We start from the raw sequence: 21,877 nt of genomic DNA on the forward strand, positions 1-21,877 counted from the left end.
TTCTTTCTAAAAGGCTGTGCAATGTTATTAGGCTGTTTAAAATATGCATAGATATCATCTGGGCAAGAGCAGATGGGGATAGGAATCACAGTGGTCAATATCACAGTGGTCAATCTACTTGTTCTTAATTCCAGAAGCTTGATTCCTTGACATTGGTGTCTCTAGACAGAAATATTTGGGGTGGCAATAGGGAAGCAAGCCAGGTAAATGGGGGGGGGGGGAGGGGGAAGCTAAACTGACACTTTGATACATCATAATTATCCCCACACCTTTAAATAAGCTATGGAAGACACCATGAGGCTTATTTTTGAAAGAGAAAAATGTTTAAAAAGTGGCATAAAGCAGCATTTGGACATTTTGCTTGCCAAAACGTTCAATTTGCTATTTTCAAAATCTATTATGCAGATGTTTATGCAGTTCATCTTCTGATCAAACAATCCCAGAAGGCCCATTCTACTGATCCCAGGGCTAGCTGTGGCATCCCCCATGTCTATCTCAATAACAGACTATGGACTTTACCTCCAGGAACTTGTCCAAACCTTTTTTAAACCCAGATATGCTAACCACTGTAATCATATCCTCTGGCAACAAGTTCCAAGTACCTGGTTAGAGTATTTAAACCACTTTGGTTGTACCATAGAAAGGCAGTATAACAAGTCCATGACCCTTTACCCTTTTCCAGAGCTTAAAATTTCATTGAGTAAAAAAGTATTTCTTCCTATTCATTTTAAAAGTATTACCATGTAATTTTATTGAGTGTCCCCTAGTCCAGTGGATCCCAAACTTTCTCTGTTCAAGGCACCCATAATGTGTCAATAATGTTTTCATGGTGCCCCTAAGTCAAAAGAAATACCGTAACACAGCGTAACAGTTCTGCTTATTTAAGTAGTTAGGTCAAAACAATATTAAATTGAAAGAAAAATAATATTTTATTCTTAAATAACTATAATTACTTACAAATGGGATGTGTGCACCTGTTTAGCACTGCAGAACTTCTCAGACCTCACCCCATTCACCTTTCATCAGACCTCTATCTCCTTCCCATGGCACACACCTCATCCAACTTTCTCCAAACCTCAAACATGGCACATACAACCCCTATGTGCAAATTTTGCATTGCACAGAATTCCCCTAGGAGTAATAACAGAACACTGATTCTCTTTACCCCATAGTGGAAGAGAAGTGCTGCTGGATTTATCATTGGACGCTGTGACTCTTTTTGAACCCTTATTACCAACAGGTTTACAACAGTTTCTTTGCAATTAGGGGAAAGTGCTTTTTATCCTCCCTTAGGTTTCTCTATTGTATGTGGAGGGGCATAATCAAACGGGGACGGCTATCTCTAAGGGCGCCCATCTCTGAGGACGTTCCTGCGAAGGAGCGGGGCATCCCTTATCATCAAAACAAGATGGGCGTCCATCTTTCATTTCGATAATACGGTCGGGGACGCCAAAATCTCAACATTTAGGTCGACCTTAGAGATGGTCGACCTAAATGTTGAGATGGTCGACTTTAGAGATGGGCGACCTCGGTTTTCGCCGATAATGGAAACCGAGGACGCCCATCTAAAAAATGACCAAATCCAAGGCATTTGGTCATGGGAGGAGCCAGCATTCATACTGCACTGGTCCCCCTGACAGGTGAGTATGTAGAGCATGTAGCTCTAGGGAAGAATTCTGCACTCAGGCAGAGCAGATGATCAGTAGGTTTTGGGTTCGAGGCTATACCCACAAATTTTTGAAAAATGCTGCTAAGCGAGTATTTAATTATCATCCTGAATGGGAACGGAAGGTGAATAGGGTTAATGAATGTAAACCTTTAACGTGTGTTTTACCTTTCACCAGAGCATCTAATGATATTATAAACATCATTCGTCGACATTGGCCCATGTTAAATATTCATCCTGCATTTAAGGTCACACCCAGGTTTGCTTTTTCTAGGGGTATGAATCTAGGTGAACAATTGGCTAAGAAAAGATGTAACCGTGATAGTTCAGTGGGAAATAGTGGCCACCATAGATGCAATCAATGCACATATTGTCAGTATGCTATGGAAGTTACTCAAATTCAAATTCCTCATTCTGAGAAAATACATTATCTTTATGAAAACACAAATTGCAATACTATGAATTGTATATATGGGGTGATTTGCCCTTGTGGTCTGTGGTATATTGGCTTGACTTCTCAGAGGGTTAAATTGCGTATTTCACAGCATTTAAGTAACATACGTACAGCTCGTTTGGAAGTTCCTATTGTAGCCCACTGGTTGGAAATGCAACACAAATTAGAGGAGTTTCGATTTGTTGTCCTTGATTGTGTTAAGTTAGAAATGCTAAGTAGTAGTAGTAGTGTTCCTGCAGTAGTGGATGAGGGGGTTTGTTTGGTAGAGTCTTATTTTCAGTCTGTACAAACTTGGCTGCGGGCGAATGGTTTAACGTTAAATGTAGGCAAAACTCAGATTTTGTGGCCAGCAAGGTCGGGAGAGGCTTGTCCTTTCCCTGGCTCTCATCTGGATTCTGTTTTTGTCCCTGTCTCTACTTCTATTCAAAGTTTGGGAGTGATTTTGGATACTACATTGTCATTTAAACCATATGTTGCTTCACTTGTTACACTAGTGTTATTCAAGTTACAGTTAGTTGTTAAATTAAGAGATTTTCTGTCTGATCAGAACTTTTGTTTGGTGCTGCAGAGTTATGCACTGCCGCATTTTGATTATTGCAATGTCTTGTTGTGTGGTTTACCACATACGTTACAGGCATTGCAAGTGGCACAAAACTCTGTAGCACGGCTAATTACACTGGCTAATAAATTGGAGCATATCACTCCACACTTAAAGAAACTACATTGATTGCCGACAGTTTGGCAGGTTGAGTTTAAGCTGCTGGTGCAGTTTTTAGAGCTTTACATGATGACGTTCCATTGGCCTTGACAGAGCCAGTGCTAGGGTTTCTGGTGCCCTCCTACAGCCTATTAGTCAGCGCCCCCTACCCATCCAGCATCTCCTCTCTCTCCTTTCTCCTCCCAATCCTTCCCCTCCCCCATCTAGAACCTTCTCTCTCCCATCCCCTCAGAGAAAGCAACACAAACTTCTCCACTACTACACTTCTCACAGGTCTCCCATAAAACCAGCTCTTTCCCTCTTAATCTTTTCAAAATTTTACTGCCTGACTTATCTTCTGCCAACGTTGTTACAGTCACATAACATTGGCACTTGCATCCACTTCTGTACTCACTCACAAATTAAACCACACAACTACCATCTTTCATGGAAGAAAACTTGGCCACAGCTTTATTTCACGTGACCTTCAAATGACCTTGCCATCTATGTTGCTAGTTAGTGCCAAACAAGCCGCCCAAATTCCATCAAATATATTTACCCTGCTGTTTATTAAACTGCATGGCAATGCCAACACAGCCTATTCAAAGTGAATGGGCTGTGTTGGCATTAGCACATGGCAGCCGCTAGCACGGCTTAGTAAACAGTAGGGTTAGTGTTTCATTCTATGTATTCCAGTGAGACCTGTGGTGTCAACAAGGCCTCACCTTGGCTTGTGGAGGTATTACACACAAGCATCTCAAATCACAAAGAAAATAGTAATTCAAAGCATAAATGCAGGCCGCTTGACAATTGTTCATTGACTTTTTCCACTGCTGTGACTCCCTATTCCCAACCCAAAAGAAACAATCCCACCAATGCAGCAGAAAACAAGAATATTAAACACATATCTCCAGCAAAATTAAAAAACAGAACTAATAACTCCATAAAAGGGGTGGGACGGATGGGAGCAAAATTAGCAAATTTGGGGGGCCCTTTTACAAAGGTGTGTAGGCACCTATGTGCATCAAATTGGAACTACTTCCCAACTATTGTGTGCCTTGGGCGGTTAATCCATTTTTGGCGTGCACCCAAAACATGCCATAGAAAATATTTCCCATTTTCTACCATGGGGCCCTTACCCGGCAGTAGTCGGCAGTTGCCATGCACTGCACGCTTACTGCCCAGTTAGCGTGTGAGACCTTACCGTTACATCAATGGGTGGCGTTAAGGTCTCAGGCTGAAAATGGACGCATGCTGGTTTTCATTTTGCCACACATCCATTTTCTGGCACATTAAAAAGTCCCCTTTTTTTCAGGTACACTCAGGAAATGGACCAGTGCATGTCCAAAACATGTGCCTACATTGACGCAGGCCACTTTTGAGTGCACCTTAGTACAAGGGCCTCCTTTACCGCCAGTCCAACACACCCTGCAACTGAACTGAAGCACTGGACTGCACCCAGCAAAGGTACAATGACAGAGAAAAATTCTGAAGCAAAATGATCAAATAACACCTCCACATTCTCACTCCAACTACCCATCACCCTAGGCCTTCTTCACAGAATATCTCCTCAGCCTCAGCTTTCAATTTCCTCCTTCCCACCTTTCCAGAATTCCTATCACATCCCACCTTCAATTAACCTATTCTTTCTCAGCACTCCTCCCAGTACCATTAATTAAATTCCACATTAAATTCCACAAACATCTTCTTAAATGTATTTAACTCCAATTTCTTTTAATATAATTTTAGTTTTAAATCCAGCAGCTCCACATAAATTAATTAATTAACTTTACTTGGATCTCCCAATCCTGCTATTAAAAGCTTCCTTTTTACAACACAAACTTTAAACGAATTTTCATGTCATTAATCCTCCTTTTTTTTTTCATTTCATCCCCTCTCCCCACCCCATCCCACATCATAAATGTACTATCCAGATGGCATACACTTCATCTGGAGTGATGCCAATATTAGATTGTAAGCTCCTTCGAGCAGGGACTGTCCTTCTTTGTTAAACTGTACAGCACTGCGTAACCCTAGTAGCGCTCTAGAAATGTTAAGTAGTAGTAGTATATTGCCCTCGGTTAATTCCTCGAGCTTCCTTTATCCCTCTTTTCAAGCCACTTCACTGGCTCCTTATTAATTTCCATATACAATTCAAACTCCTCTTACTGATTTACAAGTGTATTCATTGTTCTCAGTATCTCTCCTCTCTTATCTTTTTCTACACCTCTCCCCAGAAATTCTGTTCATCTGTTAAGTCACTTATCTGTACCCTTCTCTTCCACCACCAGCTCCAGATTTTCTATGTTCCTTCCATCTTGCCTGAAATAGACTTCCTGCCTCTTGCCCTATTCAAATCAAAGCTAAAAGCCCACCAATTTGAAGCTGTTTTTAAATCTTAACTTCTTATTCACCTGTCTAGTACTCATATTGCTTTAATTGTTACCATAATAAATGAAACTCTCTTATTTGTCCTGTTTGTTTTGAATAGACTGTAAGCTCTCTCGTTCATGGATTGTTTCTCACAAGGTTGTGTACAGTGCTGTGCATGTCTAGTAGTGGTATAGAAATGATGGCAGTGCACAGTCTTTTGGAAAGAACACACATTCTTCTGAAAGGCTCCGCATTACGGACATGCAGTCATGCACTCGTTCCTGATAGTGTGCGTATGCGCTCTTCTGAAAGAGTGCACACTTGTCACGAATAGTGTGTGCACTATTTATGGCATAGGAATAAAAAATAAAATATCCAATTTGTTTTCCTGTTATTTTACATAAAAAAATGAAAGGAAACCATAGGGAAAATTCATAGGTACATAAGAATAGCCATACTGCGTCAGACCAATGGTTCATTTAGCCCAGTATCCTGTTTCCAACAGTGGCCAATTCAGGTCACAAGCACCTGCCAGAAACCCAAATAGTAGCAACAATCAATGCTACAAATTCCAGGGTAAGCAGTGACTTCCCCCAGACTAAGGACGTTTCCTCCAGGAACTTGTCCAATCCTTTTTAAAACCCAGATATGCTAACTGCTGTTACCACATCCTCTGACAATGAGTTCCAGAGCGTAACCATTAGTTGAGTGAAAAAATATTCCCTCCTGTTCATTTTAAAAGTAGTAGCATGAGTGTACCCTAGTTTCTGTACTTTTTGAAAGAGTAAAAAATCAATTCACTTCTACTCGTTTTACACCACTCAGGATTTTGTAGACCTCAATCATATCCCTTCTCAGCCATCTCTTTTCCAAGCTGATCAGCCATAAATGAAAGCACATCCATAGTAATGATAATCTTTTTCACTGATCTTATTACGGACCAAGCAAGAAGGTGATATCATTGGCATATTTCTATTTTTTTCATTTTTTATTAGTTTAGTTTTTAATCTGTAATTATCAGAAAGCCACAAATCAGTTTTTATGCACAGAGGTAGGAGACATGAGTTGTCATTTTTTTGTGTTTTTGCTAGTTGAGAACAGCTGTTAAAACATTGTCTTTACTGTAACATTTATAGTGAGTTTATTTGCTTTCATAAGGTTTTCCAAATTACATCTTTTGTAAAACGTAAATGAGAAGGAAATATCAAATAGCCATAAGGTTTATTAACAGAGACAATATATAAAAAGGATTCAAAGACTAATGTGACATAAAGCTGCTAAATTGTACTGTTTTCCTGTCCAGCAGTTCAGCTATATAACTGCCCTGAGTAGGTGCTAAGTGCCACTATGCAATTGGATTGGAACCTTAAAACAAAAAACAAAAAACTATAAAGCTACTGAAAGGGAATATAACACTTGCCAGGCATCTGTCATTCGAAGTAAACAAAAAGAAGGGTTCAGTCATTGGTTAATTATTTACATGTTCATCAATATTTCATGCATAATAAAAAAAACATTTAGCTATTAACAGAGCTTCCCCTGTGCTTATTCTGTTTGCTTGGGTTCCTTGAGAGTTCCTCTTTGTCTCCCTTTACCCTAACAAGCGAAGGAAATACAATACAAATATTTTGGAAGTATACCGCAAATCCTGTTTGCAAAACTTGACCCTGTTTCTATGTGATGTTTGTTTTTGCAAAAAAAAAAAAAAAAAACAACCTCATAACTTGAAAAAGTATAGGAAAAAAAATTTAAAAGTTTTGTGACAAATTTCAGTTGTGAAGGTATGATCCCTCTTTTTTCCAAAACTTCTATTCTAATTTTCTTCCTGTGGTATGTCTAACAATGGAATACATCTGAGATTATTAGATGGCTCCAGGTCATCAGGAACAGGCCAAGCCAGTTCTGGTGTTGCCCCACTGCATGCTGGGACTTGTTCTTTTGATTTTATTTACAGGAATCAATAGGAAATTAGAACTACAAAACCAGAATTGACTCTGCATGTTGTTGATGACACGGAAACATATGATGACCTCAATACATTTGGAAAAGAAAATACGCCTGTGAAAGTTTGCTTTGACTAGCCTTGCATTTTTAAATTTAGACCTAGCAATCATTAAGCTATTATATGCCCCCTAAATAAATTTGTTTTTTATGGGATGAAGTGTAGCTTAATCATCCTAGTTCTAAAGCTTCTTTACATAGAACTTCTGTCAAAATTATATTAATTTATCATAGCCATAATCATTTTACAAGAAAAGTCTAAACAGTAAAACAAATGAACGATTTGGATTTATGAAAATGAACTTTACAGTAAGTAGAAAAGATCACAGTTTTGGTAAATTTACATGAGTTCATTTTGAAAACAAATCTTTCACATGTTTTGAATGAATTTTTCATACTGTGGTGCTCTAGGTGTTTTCAGTTCTGTGCTCGAAAACAGTAAACACCATATAGCTTGTGCTTTTTATCTGGAAAACCTACAAAACGCACTGCTGCCTCATCAGGACTGCAGCGCTTTCGGGGCCTGGAAATGGGATAGCGCACACTGCCATCAGCTAGCCAGCCACTATCACAACGGTCATAGCCGAGGAGCTTCCAAGCTGCAAACATCTGTCCCACTTTAGCAATCTGAGATCCATCCTTGAGGCAGGCCTGGACTGCTTCCTCATAGGTCAGCTTCGTCGGATGTATCAGGTAGTAAAAACGGCCTAGCAAAAACAGAAAAGAAAGTAGCATTATGCATTGTACTAAATTCAACTTAACTATAAAGGCAGGAAATGGGAAACTGGTTTCTACTGAAATTTCCATTTAAATTGACATACTACTACTACTACTACTTATCATTTCTATAGCGCTACTAGACGTATGCAGCGCTGTACACTTGAACATGAAGAGACAGTCCCTGCTCGACAGAGCTTACAATCTAATTAGGACAGACAAACAGGACAAACAAGAGATAAGGGAATATTAAGGTGAGGATGATAAAATAAGGGTTCTGAACAAGTGAACAAGGGTTAGGAGTTAAAAGCAGCATCAAAAAGGTGGGCTTTTAGCTTAGATTTGAAGACGGCCAGAGATGGACATGATTGAATAAGACTGAAAGTTTAAATTTTATATAAAGTATGGGCCAGATTTTGTAACACGATATCTATGTGAGGTGCCCAAAAAGGCACCCATATTCCCCCCGGATTCTATATAGCATGCCTAGAGTTACACACGATTCTGTGCATAAATCTAGGTGCATTCAATATCTGCATGCGTAGATTAATTGTTTTAACAAGCTGTTAAGCGTTAACAGCTCTTAACAAGCAATAACGAGCACTAATTGGCAAAAATTAGAATTTACGTGCGTACATTGCTAAGCGTATTCTGCAATATACTGCTTGTAAATTCTAACATGCGCAGGCAAAAAGGAGTGTGGTTAGGGGCGTGGAAATGGGCATTTCATTGGCGTTCCAAAATCTACGTGCATTGTTATAAACTAAGGGCCAGAGCATGTAAATGTACGTGCAGAAAGTTATACCTGCTTTTCCTTGGTGTAAATGGACACATGTAGATTTAATCGCATGAACTTCACCTAAGCGTATTCTAAATACCAGGCGTAGATTTATGTGTGGTATTTAGAATACGCTTAGGCGTGATTGCCTATCGTACATTAATTTTATGTGCCATAGAATTGGGTCCATTAGGCCTATTTAATAAAGACAACATAGACGCCTATGGAGACAATTCTTTAAAGAGTACTACAGTCAGGTGCTACAAATCTGAGTTCTAAGATACTATTCTGTAAATAGAATAGAGGATAGCTTAGATTAGTTTTAGTTTATTGGCATTTGCTACACCTCCTTTGCTAACTTAGCAGATCAAGATGGTTTACATCAATTAAAACCAGAATAAATGGAAAAGAACTACAATATTTGAATAGGAAAGAATAGAAACCATTCATACAAGTGAAATCATAATTAGAAACAAGACCAACTGCATGAGGAAGGGGGTGGAGGAGGGAAAGAAGCAAGGGGTGGGGGGTGGGATAAGGTTCTCCTGAAATGAGGATGGTTCAAAAGACACCCATTAATTGTGACTAAAAGCTGTCGAGAAGAGCCAAGTTTTTAGAGTTCCTTTAAATTTGTTAAAGGATCGCTCACCCCGAATCTCCTTCGGGAGCGAATTCCAGTTAGAAAGGGTGGCAAAAAAGAAGGTACAGTGAAGTGTGGATTCTATACTGGCCTTTTTTGGACCAGGTAGAACCAGCTGATTGGCATTTGTGTACCAACATTCAGGTGTGATTGCTTACCCGATATAAAAAGCAAGTGCAAATGCAAGTGCCTAAATAGTGTTTAGAATCAGTGTCATCAACATTGAATAGTTTTGGAAAAGTTTTTTTAGGGATCCTCAGAATACGTGGCACACTTAAGCATATCTTACGTTCTTCATGCAAAAGTGGCCCCTTCCTCACAGGTCTCGATTTTTATAACAAAAATTCTTCTCTTAAATGCGTTTAAATAAAGTATATTTAACCTGCTTTCACTGTACTTAGTCTTAGAATGCTGTTCAGCTGGCCAAGTTTCGCTTCCTTCATCATGGTAGCAGGCTGAGAGTCACAAGCAGATTTCTCTTGTCAGCAGCCAATATATGTGGGCACTTATATGCACAACTCCCAGTATTCTATAAGCTTTGTGCCTATGTGTGTAACCCTGTCCATGACCCACCCATGCTCCACCCATGTGCATACTGCCTTGCACTTACCCTGCTAAAACACTTAGGAACTACATTCTAGAATAGCACCTAATTAGTGATGGCCCTACCATTAGGCCACCTGAGGTGGGGGCCTCAGGCAGCTCTTTTGGAACAGCATCCACCCCTATGCCCGCCGTGCTCTGGCATCACCCCCTGCCCTTTCTTCCCTGAATTTAACTTCTTTTCTTGCTTTCCAAAAGTCAGTGTAGCAGCTGTTCCTATATGCTGCCCTGCTACCAACTCCATCTCTTTTACGGCCCGCCCCTCTGATGTACTTCCTGTTTCCTCGGAGGTGAGTAGAGAGAAGTATCCGGGGCCAGTGGCAGGACAGCATATGGGAACTGCTGCCGCCCTGGCTTTTGGAAAGCCAGAAAAGAAGATTGATTCAGGAAAGGTAGGCAGGGGGAGATGTCAGATTGGGGGGGGTGGAGCGGAGCTGGGGTGGCAGGCCATCCTTTTGCCTGAGGCAGCAGGCAGTCTTGGGCCGCCCCTGTACCTAATTCAGGGACCCTTTTACAAAGGCATGCCAAAAACTGGTGTAGCGCCCTCTAGGTTTCTGCGTTGCCTTGACCCAAAGCAGCAGCAAAGCTACTGGGGTCACAGTGACTGATGGCGAGAAGGCTCCCCTGGGTCAAGGCACACATCCACCCTAAATCGCTCCAGAAGTCAATAAAAAAAATAAAAACTGCGTTAAAAGAAATAAGAAAACATGTGATAACTCCTGAGAAACTTGCACTCTGATTTCTCAATAAGCAATTCTTTATTACACATCAAATTGAAGAAGCTTTTATAAATTGCTTTAAATTCATTAGTAGTTATTGGTAAATTCTTTTCATAAAACCTTAACTGATAGTATAAATGTCTTTATCATATGCACTCTTAGAATCAATTACTTCTTTAACACAAAACTCCCAACAATTGTAGCACTAACAATGGCATTCAATAAATCTTTTTTTTTTTTTTTTACTACTTTTTACTTGTAGGAGAACTTCTTCCCACTATGGAGTCTTTGTCAGGTAAGTGTATTAAATTTTATTTGAGCTTCCCTTCTGCTCAAATTTTATCAAAGGATGTATCCCTTTGTCCTGAAATTTCTCTGTTCTTCTTCTTCTCAGATCTGGAACTCAACAGGAACCCTATCCAGGTAAGTAATGCTCTCTTCAACCCTTAAAATGCTTATAAAATATTGCTTAAGCGTTTGTTTAAAATCACTCTAATGTCCCAAAAATAATCATTTGGTTTCTTAAAAAAATAAATAAATAAACATGTGTGCACACACACAAAAAAATATACTTGCAACATTCTTCTTCAGGCGCCATCTGTCAATGATTTTTCTCTCCCACTCTCAGGACCTGCTTCACCTTGTCACCATCACAGGAACAAAGACACTGCTGTAGCTCTGGTACTGCACTGCTGTAGCTCTGATGCTGCAGTTCCACTGTGACACTGACACTGATACTGCACTGCTGTAACTCTGATACTGCTATGCCAGTTAAGAAGAAATTTGACTCTCTTACACATACACTCTTAGGGCCAGATGCACTAAACTTAATGAGCCATTAATGAGCAAGTAGTAAACACTGGCACGCACTAAAGACTTTTTTCCCCAAAGATGGTAGCAGCAAACGAAAACGGAATGCAGATGAGCAAATTGTGTAGAAACCATATTGTAATGAGATGCTCTAACCTTTTCTGATTGCCTTAACGTTGGAAAATCTAATGAGAGGTCTGTACCTCTCGTTGGGGCTGTGCAGGATTGAAAAACTGCTACAAAACTAACAAAAAAAAAAAAAAGCGCTCCGCTTTAAAAAAGACATCTATTTTGGCCGTCACCCCCCCCCCCCCAAGATGCCGCGCTGCTCACCCCCCTCTGATGCGGCTTGATCCAGAGGACAGTGCAGTTGATGATGCCCATCCAAAAAAAAGTCCATTTTGGCCATCATTCCCCCCCACAATAATAAAAATGTCTTTTTTGGCAGTGCTTCACTCAGCTGAGAGACCTGGAAGCCCCTGAGCCAATCACAGTGCATTTTAGCTAAACGCACTGTGATTGGCTCAGGGACTTCCAGGTCTCTCAGCTGAGTGAAGCACTGCCAAAAAGACGTTTTTATTATTGCGGGGGGGGGGGGGGGGGGGGAGGATGACGGCCAAAACGGATGGTTTTTTTGGATGGGCGTCCTCAACTGCACTGTCGAGCTGCAACGGAGGGGGTGAGCAGCGCGGCGTCTTCAGGAGGCACAGAGAGGCATATTTGGCATTCACAGAGCAGCCAGCATAACGCTTGGCTGCTCTGCACATGCTCAACAGGCCAATTGGCCAACTGTTTAACGATGGAATAGAGAATGCAAGTGAGCTACAACGAGCAGCTCATTTGCATTCCCTTTCCTTAATGCATGCCCGTTCCTTACTGATTCGCTAAGGGAATCAGTAAGGGAAGGCTCTAACGATTGTTTAGTGCATCTGGCCCTTAGATTCTATCAGGAAACTTTCCCAAATTAGCCCCTACATGAAACAAAGGTTTCCCTCTGTACTAGTCTCTGGGTCTGAGCCTTTAAGCCCTGACTTCCCAGAACCACCTCTTCTTCTGATTTGCCAAATTCAGAAGATGTGGCAGGAGTCCTCTTTGACCCCATTTTAAAGATTGAAGGCTTTACTACCTTTTCCAAAAGGATTAAAATTAGCCTTCCCTATTTCACACCCTTAAATACCTGTCCTGACTGATTCAGGTTTTCCCCAACCTCAATAACTTTGTTTCAGATAATCAAAACTCCACCTGGCCTTTTCCCCAAACGTTCTCCAGTCCTAATAATTTAATTTTTCCTGGAGCGCACATATAGACAGCACACTCCCTATTAAAGCAACTTCCTAACTGCTTTTTTCTCTCTCTAAAACAAGCTGTAGTCATAACAACAGGAACTGCCCCTTTTTGTCCAATCAAAAGTCCTAACACAAAAGTCACAGTTTTTTCTCTAAACATGGAATTCAGTGTTGCCAGGTGGGCGGTTTTACCGCCCAATTGGGCGGTTTTCCGCGACCCGCCGCGGGAAATTTTTGCCCGCGGCGGGTTGCGGTTTTTTGGGCTGCTTTTGGGTCGTTTGGGCGGTTTTTTGGGCGGCTTTTTGCCTTTTTTTTCGACCACGGGGGGCGGGGTTAGTGACGTTTTTGGGCGGGGTTAGTGACGTTTTGGGCGGGCCGATGACGTGGGAGGCGGGGCCGATGACGGGGAGGCGGGGCCGATGACGTGGGAGGCGGGGCCGATGACGGGGAGGCGGGGCCGGTGACGGGGAGGCGGGGCCGGTGACGGGGAGGCGGGGCCGGTGACGGGGGGCGGGGTTGATGACGGCGGGGGCGGGGGTGATGACGCGGGGGTGGGGGTGTCAGGGGCAGGGTTTGTGTTTGGGCGGGTTTTGGGCTGTTTTTTGGGCTGGATTGGGCGAGAAAAAAATTTTCCACCTGGCAACCCTGATGGAATTCAGAATCTTAAGGTGTCAGCTCCATGTTGAAAACTGAGATCCCATAGACTTTAATGCTACAGGAACATTTTCCCAATATTTTGGCAACCGAATTTAGCACCCATTCGCTGTAAAATGTAGCACACCTCGCCAGTCATCCCCATCATTTAAAATTTTAAAAATCCGTCCTTCCCTACAAATGCCACATTTCCTCAATAAAAGCAATTAAATGATTACCTAAACTCCCCAAAAACCACTGAACAAGTTCCCTAAAATTCCCCTCTATCATGAGTAACCATTTAAAATTTTAAACGCGTGCCCAAAGATGCTCAGCCCCTCCAAACTGCACTCTCAGAGCTGCCAAGAGATCCCAATTTTTGAGAGAGAGATTTTAGTACATGCCCCAGCCCTGCCCCACTCTGCATTGGCCCCACCCACTAAACATGGCTCCGCCGCCTGACACACCTCGATCCCACAGTCATTTCAGAAAATATTTTATTTAATAGCCTAATACCCTTTTCAATTAGCTTTCAGAGGCCAGAATCTCCTGCCTCAGGTCAGGACAGTAGAATGCTGTTATGGTATCCTCTCCTGACCTGACCCGAGGAAGGAAGTGCTGGTCTCTGAAGGCTAATCAAAAATGTTTTTAAATCAGTGAAGGTATCACATTATTTTCTATTTTGTGTTTTATTTGCATTTATTAACCTTAACTAACACAACTACCACATTACTTTATCCTAAATTTAAAATAAAATTATTTTCTGTACCTTTGCTGTCTGGCCATTTATTTTTTCTAATTGTGTTGGTCCCGGTCTCTTGATTCTGCTTTCCTTCATCTTCTCTTAACTGTCTTGCCAGGGTTTCCTGTCCATTTGTCATTTTCTCTCCTTTTTCTATGTTTTCTTCAATTTATTTTTCTGCCTCTCTCTGTCTAGATTTAATTCATTTGTACTATCCTTTAATTTCCCTCTTTTTACTTTATCTTTGGCTTTTCATCTTTTCTTCAGTTTTGTTCTCTCCATGCCTCTTACAATTATTCTCCAGTCTTTCACTAACTCTGTCCTCTCCCCCTTTCCATCCAGCATCTCTCCTCTTTCTCTTCCCATCCTTCCAGTGTCTCCCCACCTCTTTCTCTCTACATCCTTCCATCCAGCGTCTCCTCTTTCTCGCCCTATCCTTCCATCCAGCACCTTTCCTCATTCTCTCCTACTCTTCCATCCAGCATTTTCCTTCTTTCTGTCCCCTACTTCTAGCATTTTTTCTCTTTCTCTCCCTCATTTCATCCAGCATTTATCCTCTTTCTCGCTCCATCTGACCAGCCAGGGTCTCCCCCTTCCTCCCCTTCCTTCTCCTCAACAGCTTGTCTCTCCCTTGCCCATGTCCCCTTTTTCTCCCACCATATTTCCATTCATCTCTCTTTCTCTCTCTATACCCCTCTTCTATCCAGCATCCCCACTCTTCTTTCTTTCCATCCATCCATCCGGCTTCTCCCCTCTCACCTCCATCCAGCATGTCCCCTTTCTCTTTCTCTCTCCCATCCACCATCTCCCCTCACTCTCCACCTTCCATCCAGTGTCTCCCTCCTTTTATCCATCTCCTCTCTCTTCCTCCTTTCATTCAGTGTCTTCCCTTTTTCTGTCCCCATCCAATATCTTTGATCTCTCTCCCCACTCCATGCAGCATACACACCGACACACTCTTTCTTCCTCCTTCCCTTCTAAACAAAATCTTTTTTTCTATTCTCCTCCACCCCAGCACTTTTTGTTTCCCCGTACCTTAGTTCCCCAGGCACCCAAGCGGCTGCTATCTCCTGGGATCAGCCAGGGAGCTCAACTGCATCCCTTCTACACGCTGCCACTGTGAGCAGCCTCAGCAAAAGAAGAAAATGAAGCACGGGGCAGCAGCAGCCTTCAGGCATGCGCTGTCGGTCTTCCGGTCCTCTGCCCCCGGAACAAGAAATTGATGGCAGTGGGGGCAGAGGACGGCAGAGCTGACAGCGCATGCCTGAAGGCTGCTGCGGCCCTGCGCTTCATTTTCTTCTTTTGCTGAGGCTGCTCACAGAGATGCAGCGAATGATCATCTCAGTGGGAGACTTTCCCGCTTTGGTAGGAGTGCTGGACATGACCCGCCAAAGCAGAAGACTTGGCAGGTCTGCACTCTTCCACAAATCAGTCCCAAATTAACTCTCCTTTAAGTCAAACCCCCATAGCTCACCTGGATAAGACCCCATGGATACCCTTGCTGAGAAAGAAAGTTTAATTAATTAATTTTCTCCAAAGTCCAGTCCAGGCCTCGAGTTCAGGCCTTTTCATTGCTCCAGAGTCTTACTGAGCATATGCAAGCTTGCAATTACCAGTACCCTTCTCCACCACTGCCAACTCCAGGCTCCGCCCTTTCTGCCTCGCCTCACCCTATGCTTGGAATAAAATCCCTCAGCCCATACGCCAAGCCCCCTCCCTGCCCATCTTTAAATCCTTGCTCAAAGCCCACCTCTTCAATGTCGCTTTCCTAACCATTGTACCTCTATCCAGGAAATCTAGACTGCCCCCAATTTGATTGACTGCACTTTTTGTCCTTTAGATTGTAAGCTCCTTTGAGCAGGGACTGTCCTTCTTTGTTAAATTGTACAGCGCTGTGTAACCCTGGTAGCGCTTTAGAAATGTTAAATAGTAGTAGTAGTAGTAATGCTCCCTGCCTTCCCCTCACTAAAAGCCAGCATCTGTCAGGGCTGATCACAAGCAACTCCTGCTGTGAGCCTCCCTGAAGCCACTAGGCACCAGGGAACAGCCCAGACACAACCCAAAATGGGTCAGAAATGCTCTGGACCCTAAACATGGGTCCCAACAAATCCAAATGGTAAAAATGACCCCAAAATGAACCAACACCTCCAGGACAGCTCCGGATCAATCAAAGACCCACAAAATTGATCAGAAAAAACCCAGTCCTCCTCCAAAATCCCTCCCTCCAGGTACAAATTTGATCATTTTTAACTCTGTTTACACCGACCTGCAGCAGTGTGGACATATGTTTTTGGTGTGTGCCGGACCCTTATTGTACCGCGTCTGGAAAAAAGGGGATTTTGTACTGGGCTGTTAAATGGACATGCAGCAAACTGGAAACCAGCGCGTGTCCATTTTCATCCTAAGACCTTACCGCCACCGATTGACTTAGCAGTAAGGTCTCACATGCTACCCAGGTGGTAAGCAGGCAGTGCGCGGCAACTGCCATTTACCACCAGGTAGGTGCCCTGTGGTAGAAAGTAGAAAATATTTTCTACCGCGTGTTTTGGCATATGCCAAATTCAGAATTACTGCCTGGGCATGCAGTAGCCAGGCAGTAATACTGATTTGGCACATGCTGGATGTGTGTAGGCCCTTTCACACCTTTGTAAAAGGGCCCACAGTTCATACATAACTGCAGTTTACCCTCGTTTTGATGCTTAACTTCTGTTTGAGCACCAAGGTTAGGTGCCAAATTGGAGATGCCGACTTTTGGTGCATTTTCTAGAATGAGTGTCTATCACCAAGATTCTATATATAGTACCTAGAATTGCATGCCCAAAGTTATGTGTGTGCCCAAGATGCACGTGTAAATTAATTAATGAGTAAATTAACATGAATAATTGGGTGCTAACCAATTATTAATGTTAATTGGCACTCATTAAAATTTGCACCTTAATCAGTGGGAATTGGATTAGAGACTCAAGTGTTCGCATTGTTAAATAATTTCTGGTTTTAAAAGAGAAAAAATGAAATTAGATGTATTATTTCTACTAATATTGGACAATAAGTATGTTTCCAATGAAATAAATTGAATATACACCGTTTTGGGTTTGAAGAAGCCAAACAGACGATCAATGTGGAATAAAGATTCAGATAAATAATAACTGGGGTAATCAGGTTAATACCAAGTTTTTTTCTGTTTACTGTTGTTTAATTGATCTCCTTGTCTTGTTTCACTCTCCCTATTTTGTGGTCTAAGGAAGAGTATAGAATTACTTGATTGAAATAATTCTTGTGTTTTACTTTCTCTGTATTTCTGGCAAGTTATTTTATTGCTTGAAAATTTAAATTCTTATTAAAAAAATTGCACATTAATCTGGCTGCACATTTCTATAAGGTATGGCACCTAACTCTATCATAAGGCCATGGGCATGCCAGAGGCATTCCAAAAAGTTGCACACGGAATTATAGAAGAGGACCTCAACACGCCTAACTTGGACACCAGCATTTACACCAGGTTTCAGCACCTAATGTTAAGCATGGGAATTGGCGCTAAGTGCGATTCTAAAAAGGGCACGCTTGCTCTATAGAATTACACTTAGCACCAATTTTTTTGAGCATCAAATTTTGAGCACCATTTACTGAATCCAGCCCTATGTGTCTATATAAAATAGGCACCCTGAACCAAAACCAACAGCGCACAAATTCTCTGAAGTAGATTTAAATGTATGTATGTATATTTATATACCTCCTCTGTGATTGTAGTTATGTGTTTTATATAATGTGTGAGCACATTGCAACCCCACCCCTGCTCCTCCAAACTGCACTCTTGGGAATGCCCTCTGGTATGCATAAAAAATGTACCATTATTTTATTTATTTATTTATTTATTTATTTTAATACAACTTGATATATCACTTTGGCCTAAACAAACAGGCATAAAGTGGTTTATAAAAAAGGAAAATCTAAAACAAATAAACATTATACATAAAATACATACAATAAAAACAGAGTTAAAAAATAGGAAATGAATTATTGTCATGAGGTAGAAGGGAAGGTCAAAGTGAATAGATGAGTCTTCAGGACTCGTTTAAAGGTCTGAAGAGAGGATTAATTGCGAATATTTGAGGGTAGATTGTTCCAAAGTTTGGGACCAAGATAACTGAAAGCGGTGTCACATGTAGTTATTAAGCAGAGTTGTGTAGGGGAGGGAAGGGTAAAAAGGTCGTGGTCAGCTGTTCGAAGAAAGTGCACCATGGATTGATTTTATAAAAGGTCTTTTCCACATGACCTTAACACATTGAAAAACCTTTATAAAGTTACCACCACTCTTTTTCCAAGTAAGGATTCATGTTTTTCCTCTTCATTTTATGTATTTATTTGGAATTCAGTGAAGGTGGAGATATATCTGGGCAAGATTTTTCTGGATGTGGGTTGAACGCAGTAAATTGGGAAGGCCTGTCATCTGTGAGTCATGTGAAATGAGGACATTTCTAAAGAATCATTTTAAACAGAAGTCCAGATACAGGAAAGGTGGGGAGGGAAAATATACATATGTTCTTTGGGTTCTCTCCATTTGAAACTAAAATTGAGAAGGAAATCCATTCATTCATTACTTGGAAAAAGAATGTTTTCCCCTCATGGAGAAACATCTTCCATTTGTAAATATTTATACCTGTACACAAGGAAAATAGTTTTTTTTTTTTTTGCATAGACAAACAGCATGGCCTGCTTAAGTAAAAATATCACATTATAAAGGCCTGTGAAATACTAACCAATGTGAAATTACAATGTGCATTATAGCAACATGATGCTGAATGAGAACGGTGATTTGAGAGACTGTGAGCTGAGAGCTATAATGCACATTGATGATCAACGGTGAACAGCAATACAATACTAACAAACATACACTTTGTTTTTTAGGTCCTCAGTGGGTACACCCCTTGAAAAAGCCACAAGGAGCGAAACAGGCACCTGTCGGGGTAAAGATCAGCACCTGGACGGACCGGAGGAAACGAGCGAGCATCCTTACAGATAAGTGCAGAGTGCAGACGGCCATTGTTTAGTACAGACGGCCATTATAAGTGTGGATGCCCATTGTAAGGGCGTGCAAAGCATTACAGCAACAACCGTGTATATCGACAAATACCGTTGCCATTTTTTGGACCTATATGGGAGTAAGCGTAAATAGCATAGCAATACCAGAGAAGGAGGGGGTCAGTCGATGATTACAACTGTCACAGAGGAAGAATACACCTGTGACTGGTGATATACATTGTCCTGGTGACCATAAGAGACTGTCCCTGAAGTAAATCAGAATATCTACGCACCCGATACTCTCACGATCACTTCTACTGGTGTATGTGTTTGTGTTATTGTAAGTCACAGTAGAGTATTGCCACAATTCATTAACAGTATTTTCTAAGATAAGCAGCGTAAAATCTGTTTTACTGTTCTGGGATCTTGCCAGGTACTTGTGACCTGGATTGGCCACTATTGGGAACAGGAAACTAGGCTTGATGGACCTTTGGTCTGTCCTAGTATGGCAATGCTTATGCTCTTATGTTTTTATTTGCCCTCACTTAATTTGGCTCTCAATAGTGTGGCCAATAGAGTTGGTCACAGCTGGTGAAAGGATGTGGGAAGCTTATTCCCTTTTCAATTAACTGGGACATCAGTGCACAGAGTCATGGCATTTATAAGTAGGGAAAACCTACCTATCCAAATAAGCAGAAGCCATATCCCAGGGAAATAACAAGAGGAAGGGAACTGGGTCCTTGGGGGAAGAGGTTGCTGCAGAAAAAAATGTCAGGAGGCAACAGGGAGATTTGGAGAAGAACTGTGCTAACCTCCCAAACACTGGAAGCTTATGTTGAAATAGAATAGTATAAGCCTTCATATTTGGGAAAACTACTAGCCCAAAATCCTGGAGAGATTCCCACAAGACAGAACATTATCAAAAGTCCTACCTAAGCAAGCCAAAGCAAAGACCCTTTAAACGGTATATGAATCAGAACAATGCAAACTTCAGGAGGGTAAACATAGCCCATGTGAGGGAGTGGTATAGGCAGGCTGGGAAATGTAGTCCCTGGCCCCAGCAACCAGTAGAGGTTGAGAATAGCTCTCATTTCCTCCTAGGGGGAAAGAAAGAGGTGGGGCTCAGAAAGTATTAGAGCTCCAAGGCAGCCATAAGGAGAAAGAGGGGTGATATGGTACAGGCATTCAAATATTTGAAAGGTAATAATCCGCAAACAAACATTTTCCAGAGACGGGAAGGTAGTAGAACTAGAGAACATGAATTGAGGTTGAAAGGGGGCTGACTCAGGAATAATGTCAGGAAGTATTTTTTCACTGAAAGGGTAGTAGATACCTGGAATGCCCTCTAGCTGGAGGTGGTGGAGATGCAAACAGTATCAAAATTCAAAAATGCATGGGATAAATACAAAGGAATCCTGTTTAGAAGGAATGGATTCAGGGAAGCTAGGCGGAAATTAGGTAGGAAAGCCAGTATTGGACAGACTTCTACGGTCTGTACCCTGATTGAGGTTGAGTAGATTTGGATGGGCTGGAGTGGAGCTTTTCAGGGGCTTTGACAACAACTTCAGAACAAGACCAGTGCTGGGCAGACTTCTATATATGTAATGAGTTTATCTTGTTGGACATACTGGATGGACCATACAGGTTTTTATCTGCTGTCATCTACTATGTATATTACTATGTATGTAGGTAAGCAGGGTCCTTGAAAGATGTAATTCTTTATTAAACACCTGACATGGCCATGTTTCGCCCACAGGCTGCATCAAGGATACAAAGATAAAGCAAATCTCAGTGTCAATCACAAAATTTCAATAAGAATAAAACAGCAGTATCAAGCCACTCTCACAATATCTCTCACACAATATCAGTTTGACTCATGCTATGATGCTGTGTGAGAGATATTATGAGAGTGGCTCGATACTGCTGTTTTATTCTGTTATATAAAAACCTTGTGTTTGAAACTGGGATTTTCTGTATCTGAACCCCCTGGAGTAGCCTGAGGGAGAAACATGCCACATCAGGTTTTTAATGAAGAATTACATCTGCCAGATCCTGAGGAGATGGATATTGGAGGATAAAGGACAGTTGATAAGAAATGGTTTTGTTCCTGTTTTCTATTTATTAAAAAAATAATTAATTAATTTTAAAAATGTATTCACCGCCTACTCACTTTTTGAAGCAAGAGCTGAATGTTTAGTTTCTGCTAAATTTGGGAACGGTCATGGGGAGTTTTATATTCTTCCACCCCAAGAGGTAAAGGTATACAAGGGGCATAGCAGAATTCTGGAAACAGGAAAAGGGCATTGTGCTTGGAAACTGCAGCTTATCAGTACATGCTGAATGCAGCCAGTCTTTGAACAGCTATCAGAGTAAAAGGCAGCTGAGTGAATAGACACAAAATTTTCAGAGTGTGAAGATATTTTCTCCATAATTCTATAATCTTGTGCCCAATTTTACTAAGCTGCGTTAGATGCTAATGCCTGCCCAATGTAGCTTAAAATACCATACAGTGGGATATACTCAGGTGTCCTGTGGTAAGTGCCAAATGTGTGTAGTAAAACATTTTTCAATTTTTTTGAAGGGGCATGTCTGCAGGCGGAGAGTGGGCGTTCCTATGCTAATCAATGCAGCTATATTACCATAGTAACTGGTTAGCACAGAAATAGTGCATGAACCCTTACTGCCTACAAAATGTGTGGTGGTAAGTGCACACACACTAATGTTTTTTTAATGGCTGTG

The 21,877-nt window shown here is 41.5% G+C and overlaps 1 protein-coding gene across 2 annotated transcripts in view; it reads right to left on the reverse strand.

Moving 5' to 3' along the window:
* Positions 1–6,205: 6,205 nt before the first annotated feature.
* Positions 6,206–21,877, reverse strand: part of HAPLN1 (hyaluronan and proteoglycan link protein 1) — a 134,966-nt gene continuing 119,294 nt past the window's right edge. For both annotated transcript variants that reach the window (XM_030193357.1, XM_030193356.1), the window contains exon 5: positions 6,206–7,898. In XM_030193357.1, coding sequence (XP_030049217.1) covers positions 7,609–7,898 — 290 coding nt within the window. In that variant the 3' untranslated portion in view covers positions 6,206–7,608. The remainder of the gene's footprint in view (positions 7,899–21,877) is intronic.

This window comes from Microcaecilia unicolor, chromosome 2 (assembly GCF_901765095.1).
Source record: "Microcaecilia unicolor chromosome 2, aMicUni1.1, whole genome shotgun sequence".
Lineage (NCBI taxonomy): Eukaryota > Metazoa > Chordata > Amphibia > Gymnophiona > Siphonopidae > Microcaecilia > Microcaecilia unicolor.